The sequence below is a fragment of the Protopterus annectens genome, chromosome 10.part0 (assembly GCF_019279795.1).
Source record: "Protopterus annectens isolate FY-2018-M chromosome 10.part0, PAN1.0, whole genome shotgun sequence".
NCBI classification, from domain to species: Eukaryota; Metazoa; Chordata; order Ceratodontiformes; family Protopteridae; genus Protopterus; species Protopterus annectens.
In genome coordinates this window covers 1,647,146,306-1,647,159,035 of record NC_056744.1, presented here as the reverse complement: position 1 = coordinate 1,647,159,035, position 12,730 = coordinate 1,647,146,306, and the positions used below count along the sequence as shown (strand labels likewise).

The 12,730-nt window shown below is 36.4% G+C and overlaps 1 protein-coding gene across 1 annotated transcript in view; it reads left to right on the top strand.

The window, feature by feature from the left end:
* Positions 1 to 11,852, top strand: part of LOC122814364 (zinc finger protein 208-like) — a 441,663-nt gene extending 429,811 nt beyond the window's left edge. Inside the window, exon 16 of the mRNA XM_044086948.1 lies at positions 8,268 to 11,852. Coding sequence (XP_043942883.1) covers positions 8,268 to 9,844 — 1,577 coding nt within the window. The 3' untranslated portion in view covers positions 9,845 to 11,852. The remainder of the gene's footprint in view (positions 1 to 8,267) is intronic.
* Positions 11,853 to 12,730: the final 878 nt, after the last annotated feature.

The window sequence follows — 12,730 nt, the reverse complement described above, 5'->3', positions numbered from 1 at the left end:
ACATTTTCCTATTATTATCACATATAAGCAATTGTAAAAGTTCACAGCCTTGCCTATTAAAAAGTTTGACCAAGTCCTGGTGAAAGTAAGTCCCATAGGATACTTCCACATCCGAAGACCTTTTGGAATGCGTTCACGCCTCACACATTCTTGCAGATATCCATTTTCCAGTGTCAGTTTATGGTGGACAAAGATAAATTTGTCATTAAGACCTTTGGGAGTATCACACCTTGTAAGAAGTATTATTGTTATTCAAAAGGGGTGGTATATGTCACAATATGTGATTCTTGTGATGGGTTTTACGTGGGTAAAACCAAGAGGGCATTTAGGCAAAGAGTGTACCAGCATATATATGACATTAACCTCAGAAATGAAACTAATGCCCTGTTTAGACAAGTTAATCTGTACCCTACACATGGTTTGATTTGGTGCTATCAATCATGTTGATCTTGGACATCGGGGGGGGGAGGGATCACATGATTTTTTAGAATTCAAAGAATGAAATGGCAGATAAAAACTAATGCCTGCCAACTGCCTGGCCTCAGTGACATAATTTCAATAAGTTATTTACTTAAACTTGTATCTAGATAGTTTTTTTATGATGATTTTACAAATGTCATAATTTTTATAACTGACAGTGGCAATTGAGTGTGTGATATTTTCCTGTTATTTTAATTGTATTTTAGTATACTTTTGGCTATTTAATATATGGGGGAAATTATGTAATTCTTGGTAACCAATGCGACGCTGGGGTAAAGTATTTAAATTGATCAATTTTGTATGGTTGTTATTCTGATGAAGTCTAAGACCAAGACGAAAGCACTTAATTAAAGGTTATTTGATTATTTTGGCATGTTGGTGGTGCATTTCTGGAAGTTTTCTGCATCCTGTCATTGTTTTGAGTAATTGTAAGTTGATTAAATGAGAAGCAATTATTCATAGTAGACCCAACTCCCTAGTAATTTAAATACATACTCTCATTCCAGAGCCTTTTCTATAGAAAGCAGAAGCCAAACAACTGTAAGTATCTTGTGAACAGTAGATACTTTTAAAGTAGAAACAGAAATGTTGTTAGCAAAAACTACTCCTTACACTGATCGTGCAAAGTATTTTCATTAATTAAAAAACAAAAGAAGATGCAATAGAAGCTCACAAGCCATGTTATACAAACTAAAATAATAAAAAAAATGGGTCTTAACCACTTTATTAAAAGAATAAGCTATTTTACCTTCACATAATTCAGCAAGGCTTAATTAGATTTATTTAAAAAAAGACGACAGGCTGGATTCATTAACATCTGCACTAAGGGAACACCATTCTGAGTGAATAGATAGCACAAGTATAACTCCCACTTTCTTCCTCCTAATTTTAGTTTTCATATAGACTTTCTTGCAACCTTAAATATCGAGGGGGATTCGTAAAGGTTACGACAATGTGCAGACTATGTCTACACTTACTCTAATCTTTCTGAGTGAATAGACAACACAAAAAATGTGGTAGGGATGTTCTTGAATACAGATCCTGTACACTTACTGTAGGTGTTCATGAATCTGACCCAATTTCATGTCTGTCTTTGCATTTATCTATTGAATAAAGCAATCGCATGAGCAACGGTTCACCAGTAAGATCAGTGCTTAAGTGCCTTTAACTTAATCGCACATTTAAAATTTTATAATATTATTTAAACCAGGTAGCGTACAAGCATTTTGTAGAATCTGACATTTCATTTCTTTATAATGTAGTGCAGTTTCTGTGTCTCCCCTCACAGACCTAAATCATCAAAATCCAAATCATGAAGTAAAAATATTTTAGCTATTGTATACTGTTTGTGATGTGTATAAAATACATTATTTTCTTTATCACCTATATATATTCATAAATCCTGTTCTTAAGCACCCTAGTAGTCCTACCAACGTAAAATGAATCATAGCCAGAAAAGTGAGGAATACATACAACATTCATAGATTTCAAAAGACAAGTAACCTGGAGAACTTTAAACTCTTATTGACTGTGCAACAGAATATAATTTTGTGGAGCAGTTTAGTACAAGAATTGCAATTATTGAGATGAATGGGAATAGAGTACAGAGTTCTATTTTTTTTATGAATACAGTATTAAGGCTATACAATACTGTTTGTTAATATGTACAGAAGAATGTAGAGTAATGATGGATATTTAGAAGAAAGAAAATTATGGTGTCACTTTATTATTGCATTGTTTCAGTATTCATCCCAAGCTTTGATCCTCTCAAATCTCATGTTTGCCAGCCTGTTTCCCAGTACCCAATGCCCACACTGGGTCTACCAGCTACTCTCCAATCCCCGCTATCCAACGTACTCTGTTTTTTCTGGTGCCAGATCCTGAGTGTGTCCTGAGGGTTCAGCTCATCTGTGCTTCTGTCCAGGGGGGGATTTTTTTATGGTCTACTCACTCCCCTTCCCTGCCCCCAATGCTCATCAGTCATGTTTGAGGCCTTCTCCCCTGTTTGGACATCCCCTTAGTAAGTATATCAACGAGTGCCTGGCTGGGCTGAAGTCAGGGCTTTATCTCTGTACACCACCATAGCAACTATGGGGATAGTTATTTTGACTTAGAAGGCATACAATGAATTTTCAAACATTTTTAAAAGAAGCTGATTTAATAGAAGAAAGCTTTAAAAGTTATAAATTTTCCAGACAAAGTAACAGATCATTCAAGATGGTTTTGAGTGAGAGTTGCATTACTCCCAAACATACAAACTCAAACTCCAAAAAATAACGGACAAACCACTTAATAAAACAAAAAAGAGGCAAAAAAAGGATACAAACTGTTTTTTGTATGTTAGCGCTTTCGTCAAGTTTAATAACTCAACTTCTTCAAACTTGTTCTACAGAACAACCATTTCAGATACATTTAAATACCAAATACAAAATCACATGATCGAGGGTAAATATTGCATGACCAAGCAATGTTAAACTTTTAAAGTGACCACATTACTTTTCTGAGAAAAAATTTTTGAATGCATATAAAGTCATTTAAAAAAACATCTAAAATGCCATCCGCCCTTTGAAAAACATTCAGCATCCTCATTTTTTAAAACATACACAACCAAAATACACAAATAATATAAAATTATGTTTTAGACTAGGCATTTTAACCCAGGAATTATTAGATTATTTCCTTATTAATTTTCCGACTATACCCCAGGTCCATGGTTTGCCAAAAATACACAAATTACTTTTTTTACCATCTTTTTGCCCCATTATGGCAGGCAGTGGTTGGCTAATAAAAGCCATGTCTATATATTTGGACAAACAACTTAAACAAGTGTTATTGCAAAGTGAGGTTGTGTTGAAGGATGCTAAGCACTTTCTCAGAGATTTGCATGGCATCACTGTCAATACTAGCCACAAGAATATTGATTTTTTGGTCACCTTAGATGTCGTATCATTATTTACATGTATCCCTAATGATGAAGGGATACATATGGTTAAAATGGCTATGCTTAGGAGTGGTTTGTACGACAGCAAACACATTGATTTTTTGTGTTTGCTGTTGGAGATCGTACTGGAAAATAACATTTTTTTGTTTCAAGGCAATTGTTTTTGGCAAAAATCTGGGATAGCCATGGGCACTAGTTGTGCGAATTCATACGCCAAATTGGTGATGTCCAAATGGGAATTTACACATATACTGGACAAGTGGAATGTTAATATCATCATTTACCGACATTTTGTAGATGATATGTTTGTTGCCTGAAGAGGTGACAAGGTACAATTAGACTCATTTCTCCAATACCTCAACACTAGTAGTCATTTCCTTAAATTTACTATGACACACACAATGGAGGCAATTGATTTTTTGGATGTGTGCATTAGAAAAACAAGTGATGGTTTGAGTACCACCATGCACAGGAAGGAATGCTATAGAACTTCATTTCTACATAGGGAGAGCATGCATCCTGACCGTATTTTTTAACAATATTGTGATTGGTCAGGCCTTGAGGGTCTCTAGACTCTCCAGTAAACAAGCGGATTTCAACCACAGTTTAATGAGCCTTAAAAATGAATTTACCACCAGGGGTTATAGTGTGGATGAGATAAACCAAGCTTACTCCAAAGTATTAGGAGAAAGGCAAAGTAGGGGCAAATCATATTTTTCGGAGAACAGCTCCGTCTTGAAACCAATTTGTACTAGCAATAAATGCCCCCCTATTGTTTTATCCTATTCGCAAGGGATATCAGAAGTTAGAAACATCATTAGAAACAATTGGCATATTTTGGAAGTTGATGACAGATTAACAAATTTATTGAAGGATGGCCCCAACTTTGTATATAGGAATAGGAGAAACTTGAAGCAATGGCTTTGCTACCCTAAAACTGACATGTTTAAATATCCTGCGCTTAGTGGCACTTCTAAATGCAACAATTGCAATTATTGTGAATTTATTGATCAATCCAGGTTCGTCAGGCATCCGGTGACAGGTTATCTATGGAGTATTAGAACGGCTGCTAATTGTAGCACTAGGAATGTTGTATATCTTGCTCACTGTCAGTGTTGTTTTCATTTTTATATGGGCAAAACTAATAGATCACTAAAGGAAAGAATCAGGGATCATTTGTATTGCATTAGTAAAAAGCACAATTTCAGTACTTTAGCGAAGCATCTGCTGAGTACAGATCCAACACACACCTTTGTATTCCAGGTCCTTCATGTGGTACATCCAACCTTACGAGGAGGGGACATAGTGAGCCATACAGAACTGATAGAATTAGAATGGATCTTGAGAATCGGGGCTCATCAAAACATGGGGCTGAATGATACAGTTCCTCTCAGACTCCTGTTGAAATCGAGGAATTTTAAGTAGTCTGCTTGAACTGCTCATGCGTTTTGTTAGTAATTTTTCAACTTTTTATTTTTGTTTTTATTAACATATGTTTATGTGTTTATATATATTTTGTCATATACATTTTTATATATGGTGTAGATAGAGGATATTAATGGATGAATTATTTAATTATTTTAGGTTTGTTTTTATTCTTATATTCTTGTGTAGTGAATAACTTGCAATTATTATTCAATTAAGTAATTGATGATGAAATGTACCATGGTAGGTTGATGGCATTGTATATAAGTGTAGTTGAGAAGTTGTTGAACTGTCTGATGAAGCGGCTTTGGTGCCGTGAAAACGCTTACGTGTGTGTTTTTTCATTAAAGCTGGTTGTTTATTATTGAACTGTTGAACATTTTTATATAATACCTTCTGCCATCCACAAGGTTGTTTTTGGTTTATTATATATATTTTGGTTACAATGCCAAACTCTAAATGAAGAACAATAATTTGAGTAGCAAATGTATGCAGGCAGACGTTATAATTTTCAAATTTTTAGTTTCAATTATATCAAGTGAAAAGCGCACGTAGTAAAAACACTTAACTCATCAGCTTTGACCCTTCATCACAACGGCTCTTTCTTCTCAAGAAGCTGAAATTGAGACCCATATTCTTAAAAGATAAAACTGCAAAGTTATCTTCTTAAACTAAGCTTCACAGACAACTCCGTTTTGATTTATAGCATATTTTGGTTCTGGTCAGTTTGCGTTTGGCAGTTGGTATCCCACAATTCCATTGGAGTGGGTGTGGTTACATAATTATGTATGCAAATTTTATGATAATCGGTATTCAGATTTGTACCTATTTTGCATGGCCTTTGACTAGATTTTTGATGTTTCCAGGTTGAGAGGTATGGTTACAGTGTATGTGTGTGTGTATATTAGAGGAAGCTTCAGCTTTTTGTACAAACAGTATGAGTTACACTTCTCTAAGTCATTTCACTTGTAAATCTATGACTATTGTATACTGTTCTGTGTTCTAGCTGTGATTCTTCGTATGCTGTTAGTGGTCACTAGGATGTTTAAGAACATTTATGAACATTATATATGTGATGCAGGTAAAGAATGAAAATATTGCCCTTTTACATATTGCATATTGTTTTTATGATTAAAAAGAGTTTTATTTTATGTTTTTGGATTTTGTAGATTTAGGGCTGCAAGGGAAGAAGTAGAAACTGCACTAGATTAAAGAAAAATGAAATGGCTGGTTTTACTGAAGGCAAGCATGCAAAGAAGTGTGAGTTTTGATTTTTGCCAAACTGTTAATTTAACAGATCGGCAATTAAATACTTTTTTTCACAAACGTTTACTAATGCTAATACACTCTTTAATATACTGGCCCCCAAAGTGACATACAGTCTCCTCCTGCCGTATTCATTTTAATGCTCTACAGTACAACCACTTTACACTTCCGTATTCGGAAAGCTTTTTAAATGTTAATTTTCTGAAAATGTGGCTTGAAACAAAGTTTTATTTTTATATAAAAGAGTGTTTGCATGCATCCCTGTGCATGCAAACACTTTTTTATGAAAAAATAAAATTTTATTTCACTGTTTTAAACATGATCTTTTAAGCATTGGATTGGTGTTGCTGATGAATTGTTCTGTGGTTGTTTTTTTCAATATAGATTCGGCATGGCTTTTTTTTTAAATAGAATCTGATGAAGTTTTGCTGATTTTTTTGTAAAGACAAAAGCACTTATTTTAATAAAGTGGCGGTCATTTTGGAATACACAGGAGGTATTTTTGTTTCCATTGCTGTTACAATGCATCAATTCTAGGTTAATAAACTGTGCAGGTTAGACAGTGCCGTCACTACTTTTCACTTTTATTCAAGCAGCCTAGAGTTTTTCAGGTAACTAGAAGCAGTTGTTTTCTGATTGCTTCTTTTTGAGATATTTACAGAAGTAAAAAGACTTTCACATTTTTATAAGTATCAATATAAGCAATAGTCAGCATCTCCAAAGCTTTACACATTGCAGTGCATGTATCAGTGTCATTTTTTCTTCAGTTTTAGTTGATACCGTGCAGTAGTTTGTATGTTGCTAGACATTATTTCAATGTAATGATAGACATATTATGTACCAGCAAGTACAGACAAGACATTAGTTATGGCAGCCAAATGAGGGGAAATCAGAAGCTGAAAATTGCGATATTAGTGGAAATAGTGGAACAGGATAGCTGCTTAAAGTACATTGAGAGGGGGTGGTTAAGGAGGAGGGAAGTCTGTATGAGAAGGTCAAATCTAGAATCAGAGAGCTTGCAGCCAAATGGCATAGAATATCAGGGGGTGGTGTCCGACAAAATGCCATAGAAGCTGAAATGTAAGGTGTACAAAACAGTGGTGTGACCAGTACTTCTGTATGTTTCAGAAACCTAAGCAGTGAAGGTAGAGCAGTTAAGGAAGTGATGGAAATTATGTGCCTGAGATGGGTGGTCGGATGCACATTATGAAGCAGACAAAGGAAGGATAGCACCAGTTGCAGAGAAGGCAAAAGAAAACAGATTAAGGTGGTTTGGCCACATGTGCAGAAACAGAAAAGAAGATTTGGTGAAGACGAATTGGGAGAGACAGGAGGAAGTTAGGAGAGCAAGGATATCTAGCAAAGAGATGGATGGATTGCATAAGAGAAGACGTGTGACAGTCAGGCATGACTGCCAGAGAAGGTAAGAGAGTAGCATTGATTTGAGAGAAGTGGCAGCAGATGATGCAACACCTGACCCCATGTAGAAAACAGGGAAAAGGGGGTTGATGATGATGAAACACCACATTTTTCAGTGTAGTGCATGCTGCATGGAGAGTATAGCTTTTTTGTCATCAAGAAATATAACATTATGTCTCTCAGTAGCATCTAACCTTCTTAGTTAAGAATAACAGCTAACAGCCCATTGCAGGGCATCATATCAGCCTTAGTGTTGTTTTTGTTTCCAGCACCTTTCTCTTTCCTGCATTACTTACTACTAATTGATATGTAACTCAGTTAAAGAACATGGATCCAATAGGTGTCAAATAGAAGATACAAAAAGGCAGTCTAGGTACTCATGGGTTAACTGTGCTGGTTATAATCTGAACTGCATAAGTCCTATTACATAGTACCTGCAGCGAGGCTCTGCTAGAATTAATGTGTTATTATTTGGGTATGGTTAAATTTCTCCTCTATGTTTATTGTATCTTTTGATTAATTTGATGTTCCAACATGTTTTTACATGTTGCACATGGAGTCATTTGATTTATTTCAATTATGTTATTAAAGTAGCAGAACAAAATAGTACTACAGAAAGGAAACAAAATCCAAATAATTGCAAGAGTCTAAACAACATATATACTATTGTGGCTGTAATATATGAAATATTTGTTTTATTATTGACATAAAATACTAATAAATTATCTGTTTTTAGGTATCAGAAACACAGAATGCAGTGTGATTTACAATCAGCACCCATTAATCCAGACACTGCCATTAAGTCATCCAGCAGAGAGCCTACAGCAAACATTACATCAGACACCAATGTTATGTCATTCAGCAGAGAACCTGCAGCAAACATTACATCAGACACCACTGTTATGTCATCCAACAGAGAACCTGCAGCAAACATTACATCAGACACCAGTGTTATGTCATCCAACAGAGAACCTGCAGCAATGTGCAGAGCCTGTGAAGGGTTACAACAAGCTTCATCTCACTTCTGTACCTCAGCAAAACTTAGAAAATAACTCTAATTCCAGTTGTGAATATGATACAATTTGGAGAGCTCAAACAGAGAAGAAACCATATAAATGTGCTGAATGCAGTAAGTGTTTTACACAAAAAAGAAACCTAAAACTTCATCAGGCCATCCACACATCAGATAGGCCATATAAGTGTACAGAATGTGGTAAGAGTTTTACACACCAAAGGAACTTAAAACTTCATCAGGCTAGTCACACAGAAGAGAGACCATATCAGTGTGCCGAATGTAGTAAATGTTTCAAAAGATACCGTGACTTGAAATGCCATCTTGTTGTTCATACAGGAGAGAAGCCGTATAAATGTGAAGAATGCAATAAGTGTTTCACACAACAAGCAAGTCTACAATCCCATCAAGCCATTCATACGGGAAAGAGACCGCATCAGTGTACTGAATGCAGTAAGTGTTTTAGAAGACTTGGTGATTTGAAATGTCATCTGGACACTCATACGGGGCAGAAACCATATAAGTGTCCTGAATGCAATAAGTTTTTTGCACAGAAAAGAAACCTAAAACGTCATCAGGCCACTCACATGGGTGGGAGCTCATACTATAAGTGTCTTGAATGCAATAAGTTTTTTATGTCTCCAAGTAGTCTTCAAAGGCATCATGGTCTTCACACGGGAAAGAAGCCATATAAATGTACTGAATGTGACAAGTGTTTTGTGCAAAAGAATTATCTCTTAAAACATATATGGACTCATGCAGTGGAAAAGCCATATAAATGTACTGAATGTGATAAATGCTTCCCTTGCCAAAGCAAACTTAGAACTCATCGTACCCGTCATACAAGAGAGAAGCTGTATAGGTGTACAAAGTGCAACATGTCTTTTACACTAAATTGCTATTTGTTAAAACATCAACAGACTCACCTGGGAGAAAAGCCATATAAATGTGCCGAATGTAATAAATGTTTTTCACAACAACGGAATCTAGTAGATCACCAAACAATACATACGGGAGAGAAACCACATGTGTGTGCTGAATGTGGTAAGTGTTTCAGACAAAAGAGTGGCTTGGTATATCATCAGGCCATTCATACCGGGGAGATGCCACATAAATGTAATGAATGCAATAAGGGTTTTGCACTTCGCAGTCGTCTGATAAACCATCAGGCCATTCATGCAAAAGAGAAGCCATACAAGTGTGCTGAATGTAGTAGAGGGTTCTCATTTCTGAGAAGTCTTCAAAGGCATCACGCCCGTCACAAGAGGGAGAATAAAGAGACACTAAGTTTAGAAAATTAAATATTGGAGAAACTATATTAATCTACTGGATGTAGCCTTACATGCCACAGCAGATATTCTCTCAGGCCATTCATATAGGCAAGAAATGGGGATGGTTAAAATAGTTTAGCCACATGAAATATAGGCATGCCCCAGATTAGGAATGGGCCCGTACCTATCACAACTTTAAAAAGTCTTCATCATTTGGAAAAATTAAACTAGAGAGGAACAAGACAGAGAGAGAGTTAAACCAGAAGTGGATGGGAAACGGGTAGCAAAAGAAAGTGAAACATGTAAAAACAAGAGGAAATACAAGACCGAAATCAGAAGAGGAAAAGTGGAAAGCCTGCAGCAATGGTGGCAAATAAAGGGAATTACCTAAACTAGAAAGTATCTCTAACAAATGACTTGCTAAACAAAAGTGAATGTAAATCGGAAAGTGAAAGGCTGATAACAGCAGATCAAGGTACACAAGATAAAATTTGTATAAACAAGTGGAAGATAAAGAAAATTAGAGGTTTTGTAACAGAAATAAAAGCAGTTACACCTCTCACTGCTGGTTTTGAAAAGCTTAAGGCAGAAAAGTCATAATAAATTGTTACGGTTGATGACATCTGAACGTGTAGAAAGATGACATTGTGCTAATATACAAAAGGCACTAGAAGAAGGGATCACAAAGAACTGCTGAAATGAAAATATAACCATCACATAGAGAGCTTGGTAACTACTGACAAGTACTGCAGTGAGAAATAGACAAAGGCAGTATTAATTATCGAATATCCATCCATGGCGGCAGCAGTGGCTTCTGCACCGAGAGGCATTAAAATCAAAGAATACTGGGACATGAATGGAGAAATCAAGGAAATATGAACACAAACATGCAAGCAGTTTTACTGCTCCTTAGTAAATGGACAAATAAAGGACTCATGTATGTGAAGCACTTGCTGTAGTAGAAGACAGTTGACTGATTCTGTGTCTTTTCAGCAGTAATTATTTTAGAGCAACTGATTTTTCTGCTCTCTGAAGTTTTTCATAGCCATGGGTATTATAATGAGACTGTTTACATTTGTACAGTGTGGCCACTTGACAGCAGCAGACACTGAACTATTACATTTTCAAATCTACTTATATATTTAATACTTAATTTTATTTATGATTTATTTTATTATATGCTGAATAAATGAGCTGTCCCCTGACTCTCTTCAATCATGGTGCAGATCACAAGGGCAAGGGTAGATGCAGTATATGGGCACTTTACTGTAGCCAAATAGCTAGCATGCTTTTGGAAGAAAACCTGAGTACGAAGAGGGAGAACCAACACAGGCACAGTGTGAGCATTGCGCAGGCAATGACCAGAGTACATGTTAACTCCCAAAAAGGAGGTGACGAGGTCCTGACCGAACCCATTCTATCCATAAAATGGCTAAGAAACCTGGATTGAACTAGTTAAATGTATTTCCTGGGTCTTGCTGAAACATGGCATGAGTTTGTCTTCACTGGTGCTTGGTAACTTGAGATAATAAGCAGCTACAGTTACTATCAAGTATTTACCGTAGCAATAGATGATTAACTTCTTTGCATTTTCAGTATTAATCGCTGCTGACATTAACAGATTTGTGCTGATAATTTGCTGGTATAGTACATGTATGTGTGTGTGTATATAAAAATACAATAAATCAAAAAATAAAATCAGTCACCATTAATACACCCAACTCAAATGCATTACTAATTCTGCATAACAAAAATAATAGAAAAGAAATGGAACAGACCAAGAATCAGGATTATGGCAGATATGAAGCGCACTTTACAGCAATAAAAGCACTAAAGACTTAAATTTAAGTGCATTACCTGGTTAGGAACCAAACAGTACATCAAATAAGGTAAAAAGTAATCTGAAGAAAGTAAAAAAAATAAACTCCACACAGCAAAAATGAAGTAGTTTAGGAAGAGAGTGGAATAAAATGAAACAAAATAGTCTCCATGGCAACAGAAGGTAGACAGTTGAAGCTAGGGTGGTATTCATAGTCCAGGGCTGCACAGGTCTGCAAAGAGTGACAATATGCAAATAATCTCAGCATAATTTGTTGTGTTGAATATGGAAATGTGAAGCACATTCTGTAATCACGTCCACTTTTTGTAAACATGTAAATTATGTAAAGGTCGTCCTTTTTTACGTACAAACTCTTTTGCAGTATCATAAATATAAAGTGCATTGGTCTATAGAGGGCAAGCACAGCTGAGCACAGTCATGCTTAAAGCATTATAGCAAAGCTACAGACTGCATAGCAGCTAAAACTGTTTTTTTTTTTTTTAATAAAGGGGTTAGAGCAGTTTTATATAGGGGTATCCTTTTGTGGACACCCTAAGGGTTTCATTAAAGAATAGAAAGGGGGGGTGATAGGAAAGATTGAAAAAGGTAGACAAACAGAGGGGCATGCACAGGGGAAACATCAAGAGGGTTTGAGCCGGAAGAGGTGGGAGAGGATGGCAGCATGTTTTTGTTGTGGGATAGACCCCCCCCCCTTTTTAGAATTAGAATTTTTTTTTACAAGATACTGTAGGTGGGATGTAAGGAAGAGAGTGTAGGAGAAATGATAATGGAAGAAGGTTTGAGGAAGTCTCCACTGTGAACCCAGTCCACAAACATGTCCACTGCCAGATGGTGTTGCAGTGGAGGTCCCTGAGGTTGAGGGGGTGGGGCCGTGTTGGTGTGGCGGTCAGCAACTACTGGGCAAGTGTGTCTTTTACAAGCTGAAGAGAGACTTTGACTGGTGTAATTCTCCTGTCCACTACATCTTCCAGTACATCCTCAACCAAACTCCAAATCCACCATTCTGTGAGGCTTTCCAGGCTGCCGCATGCCGGAGTGCCTGTAGGACCAGCACCATCCCTACAACCCTGCAAGGA